The sequence below is a fragment of the Cyphomyrmex costatus genome, unplaced genomic scaffold, assembly GCF_001594065.2.
Source record: "Cyphomyrmex costatus isolate MS0001 unplaced genomic scaffold, Ccosl1.0 scaffold398, whole genome shotgun sequence".
Lineage (NCBI taxonomy): Eukaryota > Metazoa > Arthropoda > Insecta > Hymenoptera > Formicidae > Cyphomyrmex > Cyphomyrmex costatus.
The window spans coordinates 289,552-312,225 of NW_017278185.1; the positions used below are offsets into that span (position 1 = coordinate 289,552).

Consider the following 22,674-nt stretch of genomic DNA (forward strand, 5'->3'; position numbering starts at 1 on the left):
AAATTAATAATTAACTAATATATATATATATACATATATATATACGCGTATATATATAATATGTATATATATATGGTTGAATTTTTAATTATTTGTTGACAACTAACAACATCAAAATCTTGGAAACGACTGAGCTAAGGTATACATTTGTGTACTTTCATACATACATGTGTACGTATACATATACAACTATAAAGTACCGTTTCCGAGAAAAATATTTATTAATTCTAAATCAATTTGGTCTGTATTTATTTCTTTTCGTAAGGAATATATAAATACGAGTTCAATGTTTTATATATTCTACGTAAATAAATATATTCTTTTTCGACAGAAGTAAAAAAAACGAATTAAATTAATTGAGTCAATTGGACTTTTTTAATGTAGTATTACACACAGTAAAAAAAATTGTGTATTTGTGTTTGAAACGGTCCACTCACATCTATTAACAGTTTGTGTTGAATTTTTTAATATATTCGAATGTTAATTTAATATAATGTGATTATGTTATTTAAAATTGTGTGTGAAATTGATATTCAACGTTTCTTAGTGTCAAAATGATAATTTATGAGTAAATATGGACAATTAGTGTGTTTTAAAACATAAATTCTAAGACAAATAAATAAAATACATGTTAATTTAACATGTCTTAAATATTTATTTTCTGAAAAAAAATATGCTTCCCACGGTTTGTTCACTGTATCGATATTATGTTTTTTCTATTTATTCTCTTAAATAATATTTGTGTTACCTTCTAACTAACATGTTCATTTTGTGTTAAATTAACCCAAAAATTTTAGTGGACTATTTGCGATATGCGAGGTCTAATGGGTGTCTAAGTACCTACTCTCCGTCGCTTAGCCAAGCGCAGCGATACTGTCGTGGCTCCTTTACGCGAGCCAGTGAATTTCGGGGGATCGAGGTTATTGAATCTTATAGCGAATCTGAACCGATCAATTTTTAAGTGTGCTCAATCGATTGCGCCCGCTCAGAATATATAATAAAAGTGTTTTTATTTTTTCTCTACATGCCCTGTGAGCGGAGATATTGTAATGTAAAGTCTGAATATGTTGATTTTTCAGTTATAAAAATTGAGAGATACGTCGTTATGTTTGTCGATCAATTGAGAAACGAACGGTTTATTTTTTCGATAATAGAGAGCTTTTAACTTTATGTCATCTATCTATTTATGGCTGCTATCCACTTGCTTCTTCCAAATACTCTCAATGCTACTCTCTAAACGCTATGCTTGGATTGGTCCATTACTGTTCCAAATGCTACAATTGCTACGTAAACTCTTCAACCAACCCACCTTCCGAGATGAGGCAGTTGGAGCGAAAACGATGACGTATTGATGACGTAATCAGAGTTGCTGGGAGCGTTCCGAAGCGTCAAATGAATCAGTCATATCAGTGCTGCAAATGCTCTGTAGCGTTTGAAGCGCTAAGTGGACCGCAGGCTATATACGATAGCTGTAACGCGCGATTTAAAATGAAATATCGAGATTGTCATTGTAATGTATAATTTAAATAATTAATATTTAATAAATTGAGACACTATCGTGTTTTCAGAAAATTCAATATAATTTAAAATATTATATAAATATTAAAAAGGAAATATTGAGATTGTCTTTGAGGAACTACATCATCAAGGAAGTGAGGTTCTAGATGTTTGTTGTCGAGGAATTGGGTGTCTAGGTGTTCGCCGTCGAGAACAATTATGTCAATTATACATTACAATGATAATCTCGATATTTCATTTTAATTCGCGCGCGCTTTACAGGCATCATATATATAGATAGATAGATGACATAAAGTCAAAAGCCCTTTATTATCGGAAAAATGAACTGTACATTTCTCAACTATAGTCGACGAATATAACGACTTATCTTAATTTTTATAATTTAAAAATCAACATATTTTACATTTCAATATCTTCGTTTACAGGGCATGTAGAAAAAAAATAAAAATTTACTTTTATTATATATTCTGAGCGGACGCAATCGATTGAGCACACTTAAAAATTGATCGATTCAGCCTTGAGATTCAATAACCTCGATCTCCCGAAATTCGCCGACTCGTAAAGAAGCCACGGCAGTGTCGCTGCGCTTCGCTTAGCGCCGAGACACTACCGTGTCTCTATATAGATTTAATAATGACGAAACGGCGATTGCTTATTTGATTGTGCAATTTATACATTCTTGTACGATTTAACGGCGGAAAAATACGATAGAATGTGATTGTATCTCATTTTACGATGCTTTTCTTTGCTAAAATTAGCATAGACTTCTCATAAATCTTAAGCGGCATCTATACACTGTAAAAAATAAAATGTTAATTTTAATTCAAAGGCGTTGAGTGGATTTTCTGAGACATGCAAAAATGTTAAAATTAACATTTTTGTGTTAATGTTAACATTTTTGCATGTCTCAGAAAATCCACTCAACGTCTTTGAGTTAAAATTAACATTTTATTTTTTACAGTGTAATAAGACTTTAAGACGTGAAATTTAAGCTTTAAAGTGTAAAAATTTCATCAACTATAGCTAATTATTCTCCTCATATATTCGACCATGATTGACTAATTCCTTACGATTTAAGGTTTTATGTGAATTCAAATATCAACATTATTTTATTCACGATTAATGCTTATTATTTTCTTGTGAGAATTATATTCTATATGCTTAGTATAAGGATTAAGAAGATAAGGTAATAGATATATGAAATTATAATCGAGCGATAAAAATAATGTAATGACAACATATTGTCAATATTAACTATAAGTAATGAAAAGTCGTCTTATGATATTATTTTATTTTCCGTTTTTTTTTGAGCGTATTGATGAAGATGCTGTGTATAATGAAACTTAAATTTCTAAAAATTCTTTATCCTGTGGTTAATCAAAACATTTAAAAAATTCGTCGACGTGTACGATAAATGAAATAGCCTAGAAACTGTCCAAACAGCACGAGAAACGTTGAAGATATATTAAGACATCTTTTATAGAGAGAGATGCACGCGATCTTACCTTTTGAGTTTAAATATGCGTGCTGTGTAAGATTTATAATCCTAGACATTGACTCGACGTGTATCAGCGTTCACGTCTGTGGTCTATATATTGCCTTTCTCTTTCTCAGTAAAGACATGATAGAAAAAAAAAAAGGTAGAATAAGCTAAAGATGTGCTCATGGCCAAGATAAAAATCGGAGCGTAAGTCAAATTGTAAGGAGAAAATGGAGTAAATGGAGTTTCTTGGAGACAAAATTGTGAGAAGTAAAAAAGACATAAAGAAAGCATAAACAATTTTCTTTTGCATTTTGTTGTCTCAATTTTTACCACCTAAAAGTTTCATTTCGTTTCTGTCACTATGTTCTTACATTCGACTTATACTCCAATTTTTATTTCCGCCAGAGACACGTCAAGACGACGTTCAAAATTACAGGAGTCTTATTCTAGAAAAATATCGTAAGATGAAGTGGCACAATTTCAAATATGGTACAAGTCTAAACGAAATAAAAGCACCCAATTTTCGAGGGTCAAATTTGATAATCCTCTCATTGTCTCGCTCATTGTATAGAGATGAAGGATATCAAATAGAAGAAAATCAAATTTGAACTTCGAAAATTGGATTCAAATTTGATTTCATTCAGAATTGTATCAAGTTCAAAATCATATCATTCTTTTATACTTCTTTTATAGAAATTTAATATTAATACTGACCAATTTAATAAGTTATTTTCAATATTAACAATATTAAAAATACTCTTAACAATACTTATAACACTCAAAGTAATAAATGTTTAATTGACCAATATTAGTATTAAATTTTATAAGGATATCCCCTATTCAAAATATACCATGATATATATTACGTATATTACAGATTTTTGTACACCACATAGATTCTCTCCAGAACATCTAAATCTATAACAAAATTTATTGTATTTATCTCGTATCGCGCTTCGAATTTCTCGTGTCTATTATTATCAGGATAAAAGTGAAATAGTATACAAATTATTGGATCAAGCGGATCCATTTCATGTAACGAAATATTGTGGTATATAAACTAATTTACTGATATTTGCAATAATTCGCTACTGATACGCGGTGTTGTGTTTACAAAGGTCATCTGCTCGGGCATTCGTCCGTTGAGAGTCGAGCCGGCTGGCGTGGCGGCACGTGCCGTTCAGTACGTTATTATCTATCATTATCTTTTGATACGCAATCGCGACAAGTCACGGACCGTCACGGCGAGACGACGATGCGAGTATTCTCTATGAATAATTAGTGACTATCGGTTCGATTGATTGATTGTTATAGATCGTATCGAGGCGACCACTCATTAAAGATTTATCGTTCACGTTCTATCATTTTTAGAGAGCGCGAATTAACGAAAGGATAATCGCTTAATTATTATGAAACAAAATCTCCGAAATGATTATAAAATTCATATGAATTAAATTCCTATGTGTAATCTGACAATTACATGTCTAACCATGAGAAATCATTGTGTAATATTAAATAAAATTGTTTATTTTACCAAATAACTTTATATGTATATAGTGAAGAAAATTATTTGTAATCAGATGAAGCATCATGTAATCTGTAGGACAATATTTCAGGCAATGGTTATCTCCTGTGAATTAACGAATCAAGACTTATGTTTATTTTTACGAAAGTTACAATAGATTAACTTTACTCTCTCGACTTAATTTACTTTTATCTTTTTCTAATTTTGAAAATAAGAAAAAGATAAATAGTAAATCGAACCGAGATTAAAATTAATTTACATTGATAGAAATGGAAATTAAGGAATGGAAGCGATCGTATATTAATATTAAAAATAATCTTTTATTTGAATTTTTGAATGTACATATATTTATATGTATAATAATTAATTTTTTTCGAGAGTATATTTTCAACCGATTTGGTCGCATTCTATACATGTATTAAGTATATAAGCCAACAAAAAAAGACTTAAGCAGTAAATAAAAAGTAAGTCAAAATTTGTTGTTATTTTGCTTATGTTATTGCCTTTTTTACGTTCTTTATTATATGATTAATCGATTCATTTATTCCTTATTACGTCTTAGGTCCGATTTTTCATTATTTGATTAACTTATGATTAGGCAATCTGATGTTTAATCCAACGAGTTTCATCTATGACGGTGTCAATTATAGATAATATAAATGATCGTGCTTTACTGTCTTACGTTTTTTGTGTGCCATTAACTTTAATTAATCATTAATTTGACTCATGTCATATCGTATAGTGTTGACAACATCGTTGTCGAGTTTTTAGTCACTTTCGTACATTATGCGACGTCACAAACATGAAACGGACATATTTTGAGTATTGCGATGCTCTCGATTGAGTATGTGTAGTTATAATTACACCCACGTTATTTGTTATTGATGTGATGTAAATTTCCGCGTGTGCACATCAGTGACTTTGTCGAGAGGCGCACTTCACGAGATTTACTGAATCGAAATGTATTGCGCGGCAGACATACCGCAAAGCGACGCCGCAAAAACGACGCTGTAATTTCAGATATAACGTTCCGCGGATACTTTTTTATTTCGTTTTCAATTTTACTCGCGCTTGTAAGTGGAGATAGCAATCATCGCGCTGAAACGCGATCGTATATAGATATTATTTGTTAGCTACGGGTGTAAATCCGTTATAGCATGGCCGCTGGCGGTCCGTGAAGTTGATCGCGTGATATTCGTCAATCACGTTAAAATTTGGCGTTTGCATGCATAGTGTTTGCACACCAGTGACCTGCTGAAACGCGCGTCTCCCTGGAATTCCAGATCGAAAAATTTATCGACGGGAATAGTGATCGACATCGAAAGTAGTATCTTTGTAAATTCGTACCACCTAAGTAAAAAAACAATAAGTCAAATTGATGTTTAAGTGAATTGTAACTGATGGAAAAACGATTTTTATAGTAATCAATTCTCAGCCATTTTGATGTCATATTGATGTAGTAATGACTTGTATTTTATTTGAGTCCGCGGATATTTATTTTTTAAATCGATCGTTCTTTTATTCGTTACAAATGTTACAAAATAGCGAGATAGTAATCGTCGTGAAACATAAAAACTATTTATTTGCCATTTAAGTATTTAACTTGTTTGATTTAATATTTAGAAGGTACACTTGAAAGTACATTTGACATTATGTACAGAAACTTTATTCGTGAGCGATATTCATAATCTGTTCTTATTAAAATCGTCTTAAGTTATAATCTCTTATAAGAGGCTGTCTTATAACAGCCTTCTTTGATGGATTTATAACATCTTAAGGCTGTAGGTCTCAAATATAAGAATTGAAATAATTTTTGCAATAAATTCTTTACATTCTTTAATTTATATATTTTAAATTTTTTATATTTTTAAATTTAATTTGAGGGGAGGATCATTAATATTATTATAGCGTTTTAGATTAATTGTATTGAAGGTCCGAAAGATATCAACGCGTATAGTTATATACCTGAAATAAATTGGTTTGAAAAATACATATTAAATGTATTATTTGACACATATATCTAATTTTTGATCGTTAATTAGACTATAACTTTGTTAATTTGAATTTTGTCGTAACAAACATTTTGTTGCAACAACAAACCTTTTTGCTTGCTTTGCGTGCTTTGTGCGTGCATATATAATTCAAATAAAATAAAAAATAAAATAAAATTCGTTTGTCAGCATAAGATAATAAGGTCAAATAAATATAGGTATGTAGGCAAAACAAAAGTATTTTGTTTTGGTGACAAAAGTTTTAATTGAAAAAGAACAAAATAATTTCTAAAGTATACTTATTAACAAAACGATTATGTTGATAAAATTAAAACATTTTTCTGATCGAATAGTTTATTATACATAATTATATGTATACATAGTTATAGTTGATTTATTCAAATAAACGATATCTAATCAAATACCCGGGATCTAAATCTTAATAAGAATCGATTATAATTATCGATGTTGTTTTAACCTTGTTTTATGTCTATTGAATGGTAAAGATAGAAAAGGAACGGCAGGAGAGGAGGAGGGTGTAGCACTGTCGCGACATGTCGCGGCGAGCGACGCGTGAAGTTGGCTACGCGATTTGTGACTCTCTTCACGCTGTCCAAGTCCATCGTCCATAACATCACGAAACGGGAGCGAAGCGCAGAAAATATCGCATAATGATACTCTAATTGTAATAATCTACCGTCGCAATGTAACGAAGTGTGCATTGCGTGCAGTTAATGTCCGGGAGTGCCGTGAAAAGTTACGTTCGATTGCAAACGAATCGCAAGTGAATGCAGTACGTGTCATAAACGAACAGCAAAGGTAAAAAGAAGAAAGAGAAGGTTCGAAGAGATGTTAAACAATAATTGTAAGTTATTGATAATAATTAAGTTGTGGGTACTATTATACTTGCGATTTTGGCAGATACTTTAAAGTATATTTTTTTATTGGACAATTAATAAAATGATTTCTTTCCATTGGATCCAATCAAATACTTCACGAAACAATTGTTATGTCGTGTGGATGTATCCTTTATTATTTATTGTGCAATAATATGACAATGAACATAAAATATTTTAGAGTTTTAAGAAAGGATACTATCCTAATATTTGATAAAATATATTTTAATGTAATTATAATAAATGTAATATTTTTTATATTTAAGTATATTACATTGTTACTATCAGTTTTATTAATTTAAATTATAAAATATTTTAATAAGGCAAGAAATGAGAAATAATTTAGGATTTGCTTATTTTTGGATAATTTTATCGGAACTCACATGTGATGGTTCAACATTTGTTACAAATATTGTTAAATTATTGATCGCAATTAGAATTACATTAATATAATTGTATAAATATTTTGTATTACATAAACACTTTACATTTATATTACGTGTTAGTACAGCATCAGCTTAATGTTTTTTTTATTTTCATTAAAAACTTGAGATGTCTTGTCTGAATAATTGTGAGTTAAAAAAAAAAAGAAATCATTAACAAATAAGAGTTATATGGCATAAGTACAGAATTTCGTTGTAATGGACAACAAGAGTAAAGTAATTCCACGAAAATTGTGGAATATATGTAAAATCGTATACCAGGAAAGTTAAGCGTAATTCCAAAGTTCCATAGTGTAAAGTACACATTGTAATGATCCTATCGTGCTTCACTAATGAGAAGATGAGAGTACAAATTTACGTAATTCCCATTTCAGTTAGAAACGGTATTGTCTATTAATAGTATAATGCATGCAGGTACTGAATTTTGGCCACATAAGGACCGAAATTCTCTCTCTTTCGAAGAGAGCTTTTAGATAGATTTCATATAAGCTCCCTTTTGTTACGAAATTTGAGTAAACGGTTTATTTGTAACTTAACTTACAATTAGGAATCTAAAACTTCGTAAAATTAAATTTAATTTATTTAAGAAATCTCAAACTATATCATAATATATCTGGAAAATATGACCATTTTATAAATCCGGAAAAGAAAACTTTATTATTTTTAAACATGGAAAATATTATTGATTATACCAATTGTATTATACAAAATTGTATTAATTTTGAAAGGACTTACTTGAAACTAATCTAATTAAACATTATCGCGAAAAATAGAAACAAGCATATAATACGTTATTATAAGGCGTATACGGCAAATTAAAACTCAATGTCAAATAATTGCAACAATTTTCTTCTAATATTGAGATTTCCGGTAAATATTACTCTGTTCTTCATTATCTTTCCTGATAGACTTATACTATCATTTCTACGAGCAACACGACATTAATTAATATTTACCGTAATCGAAACACGGTATTGCAAACAGTTCGAAGCATCTTGTGAGATTAGTAGTTAGGTCCGTCAGCTTCGACCGTATTGCGTTCATTTGCGATAATATTACAGGTCATGAAATGCGCATAGTTATCCGAGCTCTTTTTTGAGGATGCTCAAAAGACATGGCAATTCAAGTTACGCATCGATGAGCACTTTCGTTTCTTCGTCAAGAAAGCTTATCGGTTATATGTGGTTAGGCTTTTATCACGGATCATTGAACACGGAAGAAAGTAATTACTCCTTCGGATATAATTGGCGATGGAACGTTCTCGTCTTATTTGCGTCGTTTTGTCCAACTTGTTTTTTCTTTCACTGTAGGAAACGCTCGATACATTTACATTACGACTCGCGTATAAGTATATATGAATTACACAGGAAGAGCGCAAAGTAAACGTACTCTCGCAAAAGTGCTAAGACATAGTCTGCTGTAAAATTGAGTACCGTTGCTTCTTAAGTTCTTGCTAGTTGTTCGCTGATCAGAATTTAAACCACAAGTCTTTAAAATACTCGACGTTAATTTAATCTTATTAATTCTTATTATATCTTATTAATTAAACCAAAATTTGAGAATTGACCGAATGTCTCAAATGATATTAGAATAATTAATGAGACATTATTTTGACTTATTTTTAATTTTAATAACAAATATATATATATATATGTTATTATTAAATAATTTTTCAAACATGCTCGCTTATCTTTTTCCTTCTACATAAAAACATAATGCTTTTCATATATATTATTATCGACATTTGTTGTAATATTAATGTATACAAATTTAAATTAATTTTATAATGATATGTTTACATCACTCTGTTTACTTTAATAAATTTAATCTTGAAAGAAATTTTGTCTTCTTATAAAAATTAAATAGCTATATTGTTTTTCGTTTGCAAAAAAGGTGTGAGTAAATTTAAAACTCACTTGAATTATTTAATATTGTATATATTATTTTATTTTATTTAAACTTGACTTGAATATATTCTCGTTTTTTTAATTTTATGTAATATTTAACTTATTCAAATATTAAAACAGCCTTGCACAGCATTCTTATCATGTACAATTAACTTGTTTAAATAGTCATATCAAAAACAACCTTTAGTATTCCACAAGAGAATATGGAAAACCCGGATATAGGATAATCTCATAATCGTAAAAACTAATATCCACACCAACAAACGCGTTAAGCTAATTGTAGCCGTTTTCTCTGCGATAGATTGTCGTGATTACCAATTCAGAGCGTAGTACAGCGCAATCGTTCTTTCTCTCGATTATCTTCCTGACTTTAGAAACCGACGCAATCGTGAGAATGATATCCGAGAATAGGTACTCATGGAAGCTTTTAAGGATATAAACGTTCCAGAGACACACAATACTTGGGGAAATTTCGCAAGTGCATGAATTTCATATAAATTACAAAAATAATTTTAATAAATAAGAAGTTTAAATAAGCTAATAATCTCTTGCAATCTCAAAAACAATTTATTTTATGGTCACGGTTGAAATAACGATGTTTTCTTACCATATAAAAAGTACTCCCAGAATTACGTACGCATATATTTTTTCGATATATCTTATATAGAATAACAAAATAATTTTTATAAAAAAATAATTTAAATAAGTAACATAAAATATAAAGTACTATTTCATGTATAAGCACCTGAAATTTAGATTAGATAAAGTTTTATCGGTAAACATTATTATCTTTTTATTTTAATGTTTAAATTGAAATCTAACGCTCAATGTAACGGAAATCTTGTCGGTTATTTGGCGTTGTCCATAATTTTTTTCGGATCGCTTCGAGCATATCTTTAGATGAATGAGAAAACGAAAGCCGGTTTTTTGATGATGATTGAGAAAGAATCTTTTAGCAAACGGAGTGCGAGATAACCGTATTTCAATGAAAAAAAAAAAACTAAATTGGTATATAATGATTGTTTCGCATTTTACATTTAAATATATAATTTAAGGAAATAGTAAATTACATATCTTTTCTACTAACAAATTCAAAACAGCTCCATGTCTAGTTTCGATTTAAAAGGTTTACATTCGTGTAGCATTTAAATGATTACGAAATAATATGCAAATTTTAAGCCATGAAATTTAGGCTTTAAAATTAACTAATTAAATTAAATTAATTTATAATATTAAATATTAAATCTCATAGAACTGTACAATTGTACATGCGAGAACACAATCAATAGGAAATAATGCCAATAAACAAATTATTTTATTACATTATATGACGAAACCTTTGAAAAAATTGCATTTGTAGACAGACTTTCCTTAACACATTCAATTTGAATTTAATTTAAATTCTTCAAGTCGATTTTGTTGTACAATAAAATGACCGATATTTCTTTTATTATCTTAACATACTATATTTGATATTTATGTTTTATATGTATATCATATTATAGAAAATTATATTTTATACAGCTTTTGTAAGATGAAATAATCTGTAACTGTCTCTTTGAAATGCTCGCGAAGAAAAGTCGTATTCGCTTGACTGCATTCGAACTGCAACTGGTTTACGAAGTAAGTGCGTGTATCGTTGTTAATTCAGTCGCGCGATGACAAATAACGATGTCGACAAGACGCATCCATCAGTGCGTTATGTTCCTATTGTGCACCGTTGTATCAGTATATCAATACAATGAGATTTTATAATGCCCGGCGACGGGGACGCTCGGTTATTTCGCTGATTATTTTGCCGTTTATCTATCTGGTATCACTACATACAGATCGTATTACGATACTGTAAACTCGCATTACACCCGCATATTCCTCGTTGCCGTCTACTGACGCTCCACTGTGCGATCGTATTCTCTTTTCAGCGTTCCGATGCGCGTATGCATTATTGTGCATGTCACTGCAACCATCTCAGTGCGTATACCTTCGCTACGCATCGTTTGCCATTTGCGCCACATTGTCGACACTGACAAGATGTAATACCGAAATTTGTCTCCGCGTACGTACACATTATAGCCACGTGCACATTGTGTAATTTTTTCGCACGCGAATCGGATTCTTTTATAATTTTACGTATACTTTTCATCGGGCAAAATTAGGAAAAAAATTAAATATATATTTATAATTTAAAAAAAAAACCCAAATCTGGTTGAAATACGTATTGCTTTTTTAAATATTAAAAGCTAATTAGAAAAGTTAAATTACTCGATATGTAATGTTAAATTATTCCAATACTTGCATTATTGTTTGCTCCACTTTCATTGTCGATTCTAGTAAAACAATATCGAGATTTGTTTATAGAATTATTGATACACGATATGCACGTGGCGAGCATTTGCCATCGTATCGTGTATCAATAATTCTCTTCGTTCGCGAACCAAATTCTTTCACAATTTAACGTAACTAGATATTTTGGACAATTAAAACGATAAAAAAGGAAATTCGATGTTTAAAATTAGTTATGTAATATTTAAAATAAACTGAAACTCTAGGCTAGTCTGAATACATTTTTTTTATTATTAAAAATAAATTAGAAAAAAATTAATTATAATCTACATCTAATGTTGCTCATACTCTATTTAAAAAAAAAAAAGGAATTAAAGGCCCATTTATTTTTTAACAGGTTATATAAAAGCTAAAATAATAGAAAAATAATATGCAAAATTTACCATAATTTTCTTAACGTCGAATGGTATTATTTTTAATTATGTCTAATACAGTATTTCTTTCAAGTGATATACGTATATATATTTCATTCAAAGTAGCAATATTCGCTCATGTTGCATTTGTACAAGGTCAAATCGCTTTTACATGGAGCTATATACGATTTTACATGGCGAATGAGGATCTTGAAGGCTATTTGCAACGGCAATTTCTGCTTGCGTATATTCGTTTTGATTACATCAAATTGCTGAAGGAGTAATTTCCATGCATGCATACCTTTAGAACACATTAAATCGCTGCGTGTCACTCCACGTGCGCGTGTGTTGAAATTTTTTAAATGTCATACTTTTAGCGATTTTTTAACTCAAACGAACCTTCACGTCATCCGAGTGAATAAATATTACTTGGTTCTCTCTTAAAGGAATCTTATACGATGAAAATGTACATAGACGATTATTTGTATTTACCATAGTAGAGGAAAAGGCACAAGCCTAGAATTAATCTTATAGCTATGCTCAGGAAGCGAAATACGCCAACTATAAACATTTTAGTATGCATACCTATATTTACTTCTGTAATTATTACTTATTTAATGAATGACAGTGTAATAAATTATGTATCAATGTATCTTATACAGATGCCAAAAAATTATTAAAAATACTTATGCTCTGTTTTTTATTATTGACTTAAAACGTATTAATAGAAAAAATATTTAATTATATTTTAAAAAATGTCTTATTGTTCAATAAAATTACTTATAATTAACATATTTAATGTTTGAAGCTAGTTTATTGTATTATTCGGTTGTTTGCACAATACGTAATATTCGATTGGTGTTGAAATCATTATGAGTTTTAAGTGCACAAATTATTTTACAAGCCTTTGTGTGCAATTGTGAATAATGAAAATCAATTTAATTTCGTTTAAATAGATCTTCTGTAAAATTGCGTTTAATTCTATATTTATAGAAATGTATTTTATCGCACGTATTATTCTCTAAAAAAAAACTAGTTTTTAGAATAACATTTCTTCATCACTTTATACATAGTTAAATATTTTTAACAGAAAAATAACTTTTATAAAATAATTAAATAAGTTTTATTGACAAATGAAGATTAAGCCGATTTTTCTTTCCTATAAATTTTCAACGGGCAGGCATCGAAGCAGAAATTTGTAACACCCGAAATCCCAAGAAGTACAACATCGTGCGGGAAGTTTCAGTTTGATAAGCTTACTGCACACCTGACGAACAGCTGTGTAGTAGTCATAACTTCGCCATGGATCATGATCACGTATAATTCACCCTCTTGCCTTTCATAACGTATTATCACTGGCGCGTGTCTATGTGTGTGCGCGCGTGTGCTGAAATATTTTACAATAAATATTAACCAATACTGCATGCAAGTGAAGTTTCATGCAGCATCAGATATTATTTTAGTCATAATTACAACAGCAATTGGAGCGAATGTTACCGCTGTTTTTATCAAAATTAAAAATAATGTATAGGATTTGGCACATATGTAACGTGCTGAAATGTTACATTTATGTACACAATTATCATTTACTGCTAATGATCTGCTTTTAACAAAATATGCTTTGTGTTTATCCTTTTTTAAGTATATGTTTTATAGATACATAAAGATCTAATAAATAAAGTGTTCAAAAATAGACTGATAGACTAAATCTTGGAAATTTTTAAACGCATTTTACACATCAATTCTATATTTATCAAAATCTGGTTCTATTTAAATAAAATCACTGGCATGATCTATTCACATCTCGGCGATATAATATTATTTTAAAGCCTATGACAGCGTGAAATGCGTTGCAGCCGGTTGATCAATTAACTCACAAAGCTGTATGCGAGCCGATGTGTAATATACGATCATTATCATATTTCTATTGATGTTTCCCCCACAGAGTGTATATTTTTGTCATTATGCAGGGTCAAGGCCATCTTAATGACACTGTAAATTTTAGAATATCTGAATATATATGATATTACCACAAAAAATATCAATGTGAATTTAACACTAAGTGATATCTATAATTTTCAATGTATTGATGTTAATATTAATACCAACACAAATATTAATGATATGTATACATACATGAATTTATATCAATATTATTATGGTATGAATTTAAATGGTGTTAATCCACGTCATATTAGTGTTAATATTAACATCATTACAGAATTATATTGATACCACATAGTGTTAAATCTACACTATTTTTTAGAAGTGTATATGTTACAATAATTCGTTAATAATAAGTACAGAAAATTGAATCCAAATTGAAACAATTTCTATTGCAAATGAATCGCGTAAATGAATCTGTGCCGATGTGTAATTTACTAATTGAAATCTACGCGAAAAGCGCATATTTAACTTTACATCAGACATTATTGTTTGTATAATTTAAGCATTCATTATGATGCATCTCACCATATTATGTTTACCTATATATACTATATACTGACACGTGTTATATCGCTTTACTTATTGATACAAGCTTTTGCTTTTGTTATAGAAAATATGTATTAATATGACAATCACGCTTATACTTGCACTGAATTTTATACTAAAAAATATTTTTAATTTTATTTTATAAAATTCTTGCGTTAATTTTCTTTTTTTAATTTTTTTATTTCTTGGACCATTCGATACAAATAGACAACGCGTTTATTTCGTTCGAAAAGGATCTTAAGTTTTTTAATGAAACATATTTATACATATAAGTATCATAATATAATTTAAAAAAAAATAATTTCTGTTTCAAAAAGCTTTCATATATATAACTTTTATTAAAATAAATGATATTATATGCATATATATATATATATATATATGTAATAGAAAATACGTATAATTTCATAAAAGTTACAAATTCTTGCTTTTCCTTTCCATTGAAAATTTTTAATTAATTTTAATTTAATTTTTTGAAAGAGAATTTAATTAATCCCTATTCATAATTTTTTACATTTGATATTTTTAGCATATAATTAAATTTTAAATATAAAATGTTCTAAGAAAATAAAAATTATTTAAAATAAAATCGACAGGAAATACGTTCATTTATTCACTTTCATAATGTTCAATTCTCACTGAATTTAATTACTTATTTTCTCAAACTTATTCTAATTGATCCAGTTTTTACAAAATTATCATTCGTTCTTTGTATGCGTTCAATTTTATGAAATGAGTTTCCTCAATATGGTGAATATGTCAAAAACCGATTGCCTCTTCATTTTTCATCGAGCGTTCTGTTAAAATCGCGGTGCATCTGATTATGCGCCGGCTGCAAACAACTCGCTCGTTCCACGCACGCAATGTGTCGCGTGCTCGTGTCTGTACACACGAGTGTGCGTACACATATGGATTGCTGCCGCGCCGTAGGCGGAGGAATGAACTTTCTCGCGCATAACTTATGTAAATTAGCCGACTATTGTGTACGGTTGCTTAATGCATTTACGAATATCAATACTTTGTAGAAGTCTTGTTCAGAACGATATCTCCTAATAGGCGTCTCTTCACGCTCCACAATTTTCTTTACGAGGCGCCAAACTAAGAATATATCTCGTATTATGTACGTCACGCTACTTGAGGCTAATCTACAATACGATCTTTGCTTCCTGTTCCTTGCTTTTTACCTCTTACGTTTCTCTCACTTCGCGATTATTTTATCAACAGTCATGTAAGTCGTGTTTCTTGTTTCGTGTTTTTTGTCTCTTTCGTCAATTTTTATCTCGGATGATAGAAAATGGAGAAGATAAAAGACAAAAGGGCAGAAGTAAAAAGTGATAAAAACAAGCAGAAAGTAAAGAACTCGTAGTATATTACACACGTATATATATAATGCGTATCCATTAATTAGCGTAACTCTTGCGGAAGGAATGTGCAGATATTTCTTATTTATTTCAAAGACTAAAACATTAATTATTATATCTCTTGGAATTCCGAGAAAATATATTACTTCATAAAGTTTAAACTTTATAATTCGCATTAGATTTCAGGATTGAATTCTATTTATAATTTTATATGCTATATGAATTTTTATATATTGATAATAATTAATCAATAACAATAAAAGGGCGAAGTAAGAGTCAAATTAAGATTAAAATTTTGAAAATGTTGACATATTAAATTTTAGACTAACAATACAAATTTATTAGAAATATGATTACAAAAAAAATCTACTTAAATTCTACTTATATAATGATGATATAACGATGTAACCAGTTTCGACTCTGAATACAGTCCTCCTCAGACTTATAAATATGTTTGATGGATAAAATTGTTAAAGTAATGTGTATCATTGTTAATGGAACTATTTCTGTAAACATTAATATAAAAGTTTTATAATGAAAAATAATTAAAAGTGAAAAGAAAAAAAGATTTACTTACAATAGTCAATAATAAAGTAAGTAAATCTTTTTTATATTAATGTTTACAGAAATAGTTCTATTAACAATGATACACATTACTTTAACAATTTTATCCATGAAACATATTTATAAGTCTGAGGAGGACTCTATTCAGAGTCGAAACTGGTTACATCGTTATTTCATCATTATATATAAGTAGAATTTAAATAGATTTTTTTTTGTAATCATATTTTTAATAAATTTGTATTGTTAGTCTAAAATTTAATATGTCAACATTTTCAAAATTTCAATCTTAATTTGACTCTTACTTCGCCCTTTTATTGTTATTGATTATTATTTACATAAAGAGTCCTTGTTATTTTTCAATTTAATGTTTATATATTGAATATTTTAATATATATTTTATTTACGTATGTATTCTAATGTTTTTGTTATTACATAATGTAAAAGATGAAATTATAAATAAAATTCTAGTTGGCGTAAATTATAGATATTATCTAAATTGTTTTATTATACATATATAATATATATCATATATATATATATATATATATTTATAATGTGTGTGTGTACGTATGAATTTTATACATATATGGTTATATCCTAAGGCTTTAAACATTTTCTGTGTTACACGATGAAATTATAAATAGAAATCTATTCTTAATTCTGATACGAATTAGACTAACTTTACGTCTAAAGTGAGCTTGAAATAAAAATTGAGAGAGAACCATATATATATTTTCAAGAAGCACAACACATCTTCATTGTATAAAACTTTTTTTTTTTTTTAGAAAAATAACTATAATCGGAAAGATTGGGAAAGTTTCACAGCTCGAACTTTGTAGTTCCCGTTTAAATATCCGCATGAGAATTGAGAAGTGCGTAGGTTGCACGCGCAGCGGGGTCATTGTGGCGCCTCGAGATACTCGAAGTCGAGGTTGAAACGAAGTGCAAGCCGTGAAGTCGAGGCCGTTAAGTTGAAATTATTGCGTGGGCTATGCAACAATCGAGTTCGACGAAGAGGACTCGAGTATTGTAGGTTTCATGTGAAGTCAGTGCGTCTTGTGAGCATGTACTATATCGACACGCGTTCGGACGCACTTTCTTTACGAAGGCCGAAGTTTCTCGAAGGTTCCGTGGTGTAGCGGTTATCACGTCTGCTTTACACGCAGAAGGTCGCCAGTTCGATCCCGGCCGGAACCATTTTTTTTTTCTTGTCGCATCTATGAACACGAGAACGATCGTAAAATACAATCGTGTTTGATGATAAAAGGTTAAATAATAAGTGAAGCATTGATTATTTCTTATTTACAAGTATAATCGAGAAAAAAGAAAATTATAAAATAACTAAACTAATAACTAAAAACTAATAACTTGAAAGAACTAAGTGAATTATATAACTGCATTCTTCGTTTAATTTTTTAAACTAAGAATTTATTCCAACTATAAATTAAATTTAAGTGAATTATAAAACTACATTCTTTATTTAATTTTTTAGACGTGAAATTTGTTTTAATTTGAAGATTAATCTACATAATCATACAATATGCTTTTTACTACTTTTTATGTCTTGCATTGTTGCCTCTTATTGTATTTTTTGTTTCTTATTTTTTTCGTTTGAAATAAAAATTGACGAATCTTCAAGAAAATATCAACTCTGGATCGAGCCTAGATATTGTCGTTAAAAAATAATGCGCGGGTTACTCTGTATAAAGAAACCATCTTAACACGAGTCATAAACTCCGACATCCCATTTTACGTGCGATCTCTGACCGTAACTCTGTTCTTCTTGCAGATGTCAACGTGACGGGCCGATTGAAGAGTTGCGATGCCGTAGTCGTCGCTATGAGCGAGAGCCGGTGCTACACGGATTCGCCCGTGCTCGCCGAACATCAGCCCTTCAACCGTAATGGGAAGGCGCTCAGGTACACGATTACCATAAGTGCATACCACGCCAGCGTGCAAGCTACGCCGACCTACGAGCTTAATCGCCTGCGACAGGGCGGGCGTTGATCGTGCTTTGATTTATAGCTCGTAATTGAAGAGTATAATTCGAAAACGACCGGCGCGCCGGTTGTTTCCTATCAACTGTGTTCCAATGCTGCACGATAGTTTAGTCTTCGAGATCACTGGAAGAGAAGTTGCTAAGAGAATTAAAAATCGTCGGAAAATGCTGCTGAATGTATTATTTATATCATATTCAAGTCCTTTATTCAAACATAAGATTACTTGAGTCATATAGTGTGAAACAAAATAATAAAAGGACTTGTGATATATATAATTATAAACAATAAATAATAACATACGAGCTATAGTAATCAGCGCGTATACTTTTGCTAAAGATAGCTTAAAGTTAAAGTTGAAACGTACAATTTGTTTAACATTATATCAATTTATTTAAATCGACTTTGTTTGTTGATTTGCGCACCATCTTTCGCGCTGACTCTTCATGGTTCAATCATTATAATTTATAATTATTTTTGAGACAATTATATATTTATAGTTGTTTTAATATGTAAATATAATTAATTGATTAAGAATAGTTTTCACTCTGCTTGAAAATATTTTTCTTGACATATTTTCTAGTTACTATTACCATATAAATAATAAATGATTTTAAGAAAATAATAGTAATAACCACAAAAATGAAATGAATTCTAACCATGTTATTTTACCATGCAGTTATATATAGCCACAATGCCAAAACACTTCTTTTAGTGTATCTTTATCAAATAATTTTCCGTTTGTAATAGCATTTCATGCAATATAACCATATGTACATATATAGCAATAACAAATCTTGAAGCGCTTCCGCTACGCTTATTGTATCGAATTCTCGTTTAAATCACCGCTACCATGGTATTGTCGGTCGCGATAGAGCCTCATGAGAGAATGTCCGATCAGATTATCGATCGAATTATGGTTCCCGGTCTAATCAGATTATACCGTGGAATTCTAGCTCACGTTCCCGTCTCGTAAAGTGGACTTAGAGATCTAAGGCATAAGACCCGCGCCTCTTCTTGTTCGCCGGAGACACTAACGAGGGTTGATTTCCAGGGGATCTAAGAAGAGCGTGCTGTTCTACACGACCGACTGCGGAGACGAAAAAGAGGACCTGGGTCTCAAGCTTCAACAGCGATCCGTCTCATTGGTAAGCTCCGCATTAATGTCAAACAGCCCGATTGCGTACATTTGCATGATTTTATCAATATCTCACATCAATATTTTATTTTAATATCTCATGTAATTAGGATATAAACTAGTAAATATTTCTGGTAGAAAAGCCTATCGATTTGCCAAAAACCGGTTAGCAGAATGTTGTGCAACTGCAAATTTTCTAGTTGTGAACTTAATTTGAAAAATGGAAAGAACATGTAATGGATTAGGTATACCAGTTTTAATAAACGATTGATGCTTCCTGTTTCAGTCATTAAAGATTGAAAACTTATAATTAACCAGATTAGTACATTAATCATGTACAGAATATGCAATGCAAAAGATAACTCGATTTCAGTTTTAAAATTGTCTTCAAAATAATAATATCACATTTCAGATTCTCAGCATATAAGAAAGAGAGAAGGAGTAATTATCTAATTTGAATGCTTTTAAATAATTAAAAGATTATTTTTTTACTCTATTCTTTTTACTCTGATATTTACTTTACAACTTTTAAAAACTCGTGCATCGTAATAATATTGCTTGCATTTGCGTATTTTGACAGAGTTCACGGTAACTTTTTCTGTTTGGAAAGAAAACAACTGTGATTTTTATCAAGCGCTTTTGCAGAATTATCAGAAGCTTATTCATGTATTTAATGACGTAGGGCACACTGAAACAATGTAACGGAAACTGACACTGAATTATACAAAGCTCCGTAAACCTCGCGTGTGATGTACGATACGCAGGCATCATTTAGCCTCGAATCTTGTCTTTCAACGTATAACAGGCAACATGACCTTCTTTAATTAAATCATTGTTAACTGACGTTATCGTACAGAAAATAATCCACTGATTATAAATTCAAAGTTAAAATTACCTTATACAGAATAAATTAATCCAATAATAACTTAGAGAGTATAATAACATTGCGTATGCTTTACCTGAAATATACAGAGATCGCGCCTTCTCACCATTGATGTAGTTCGAGGAGTCGTTGCTAGGTGGAAAATCGATTATCGTTATTTCTCGTACCGTCGAAGCGTTAAAAGTAATATCTCACACCATTTACGGTTATTACGTAGTTACAAATACATGACGAATATTTAACAAATTAGATATTATTAACAATACCATTACCTCGCTTCAATATTTCTTTAAAATTTCCTTTTTCTTACATTAGTAATTTATTTTGACGCATTGTACGTCAATCGATTGTAAAATCGATTGTAAATATGAAAGGCAAGGACACTCTTTTGATAGAAGTTATTTTTAACAGTATATTAATCATGTGATCGCTGCAATTATCGCGTAATGTCGTCATCTTCTTTATGTTACGTTTATCGTCTTCGTAAAAACGTCATAATTCATAAAATAGTAACGTAAAAATATTATACGATATTATCTAGCTTGAGGAATTTTTTTCTTCAATTAATATTAAATGAAATTAATGCAGATAGGATCTCTCTCTCTCTCTTTCTTTTTCTCTCTCTCTCTTTCATTAAAGTTTCAGTTACCGAAACTTTAAATATTATATAAACATATAATCATACACATAAGTTTGTAACAACAAATTTTGATAACAACTTAGCAAATGCAAATGAAATATAAAGAGATTTGGTCTGATGGAAACTATCGCGATACTACGTCCATAAACACTCCGTGATTCTAAACGCAGTTCGTAATTTTCCTTCTCGATAGCATCGTACCCTATAAATTCTCAATTACCTCTTGTATCGGCAGCTTCGTCCTCATCGCTTAGACACTCCTATAGATATTCTTTATCATCATCTTCATTCTTACATATTCTTCATATCAGTTCATAAATGCGGATACACATACACATATATATATATATATATATATATATAATATATTTTTATATACATATTTACATATATATTATATATATATAATAAATAATTAAACTTTTTGTATAATACCTTTACGACCTCGACGTTTAACAGATGTCCAATTTTCTGTCATTCAATTTTGCTGATTATCAGCCACACTTGCTAAACCATAAACCTTCTGTAATTCTAAAGACGGCCTATGACTTTCCATTTCGATACTATCGCGCGTCGTAAATTCCCGATCGCCTGCTGTATCAGTTGTCCCGATGGTAACATTCAGACGCTTCTACGTAGACTCTTCATCATCGTCTTCGTCCCTCATCATTATCTCTATACGTATTCCCCGTGCTGATTTATGAACACCGGCGGATTGCCGGCAGAACCGCTATCAACGACCGGTGGTCCTGTACCTTGTTTCTTGCTAAACTGCATTGAAAGCAAATCTATCTTCTCCAAAGTTCTATAATAGACAAAGAAACAATTGATTGTAGAAACGAAAAATTCCAGTAGAACATTTAATAAAACATTAATTTGCGTAAATATTTTATTTCAAAATGTTACGAAAGAATTTTAGCAACAAGAATTATATTTAAAAAATTAATTATATAATACTATTCTTAATATATTATAATTATTATGTTTAATAGAAATTAAACTCTATGTAATTAAATAATTTACACATACGAAAATCTTTTTGAGAAACTAAAAGTTTTAACAATATACTTGATTTTGAATAAAATAAAACTTTGTTTCGAATACCATATAAAGTACATTAAAATATACTTTTACGTATA

At 30.0% G+C, this 22,674-nt stretch overlaps 1 protein-coding gene and 1 non-coding gene across 2 annotated transcripts in view; both read left to right on the forward strand.

Annotated features, from left to right (window-relative positions):
• sprt (PDZ domain-containing protein sprite) overlaps positions 1 to 22,674 on the forward strand; it is a 93,562-nt gene that overhangs the window by 28,482 nt on the left and 42,406 nt on the right. Inside the window, exons 2-3 of the mRNA XM_018543744.1 lie at positions 18,667 to 18,796; positions 19,929 to 20,022. Of these exons, the coding sequence (XP_018399246.1) occupies positions 18,717 to 18,796; positions 19,929 to 20,022 (174 nt within the window). The 5' untranslated portion in view covers positions 18,667 to 18,716. The remainder of the gene's footprint in view (positions 1 to 18,666; positions 18,797 to 19,928; positions 20,023 to 22,674) is intronic.
• On the forward strand, positions 18,002 to 18,074 carry TRNAV-UAC (transfer RNA valine (anticodon UAC)). The gene has a single exon. It is a non-coding gene; the product is annotated as a tRNA-Val (tRNA).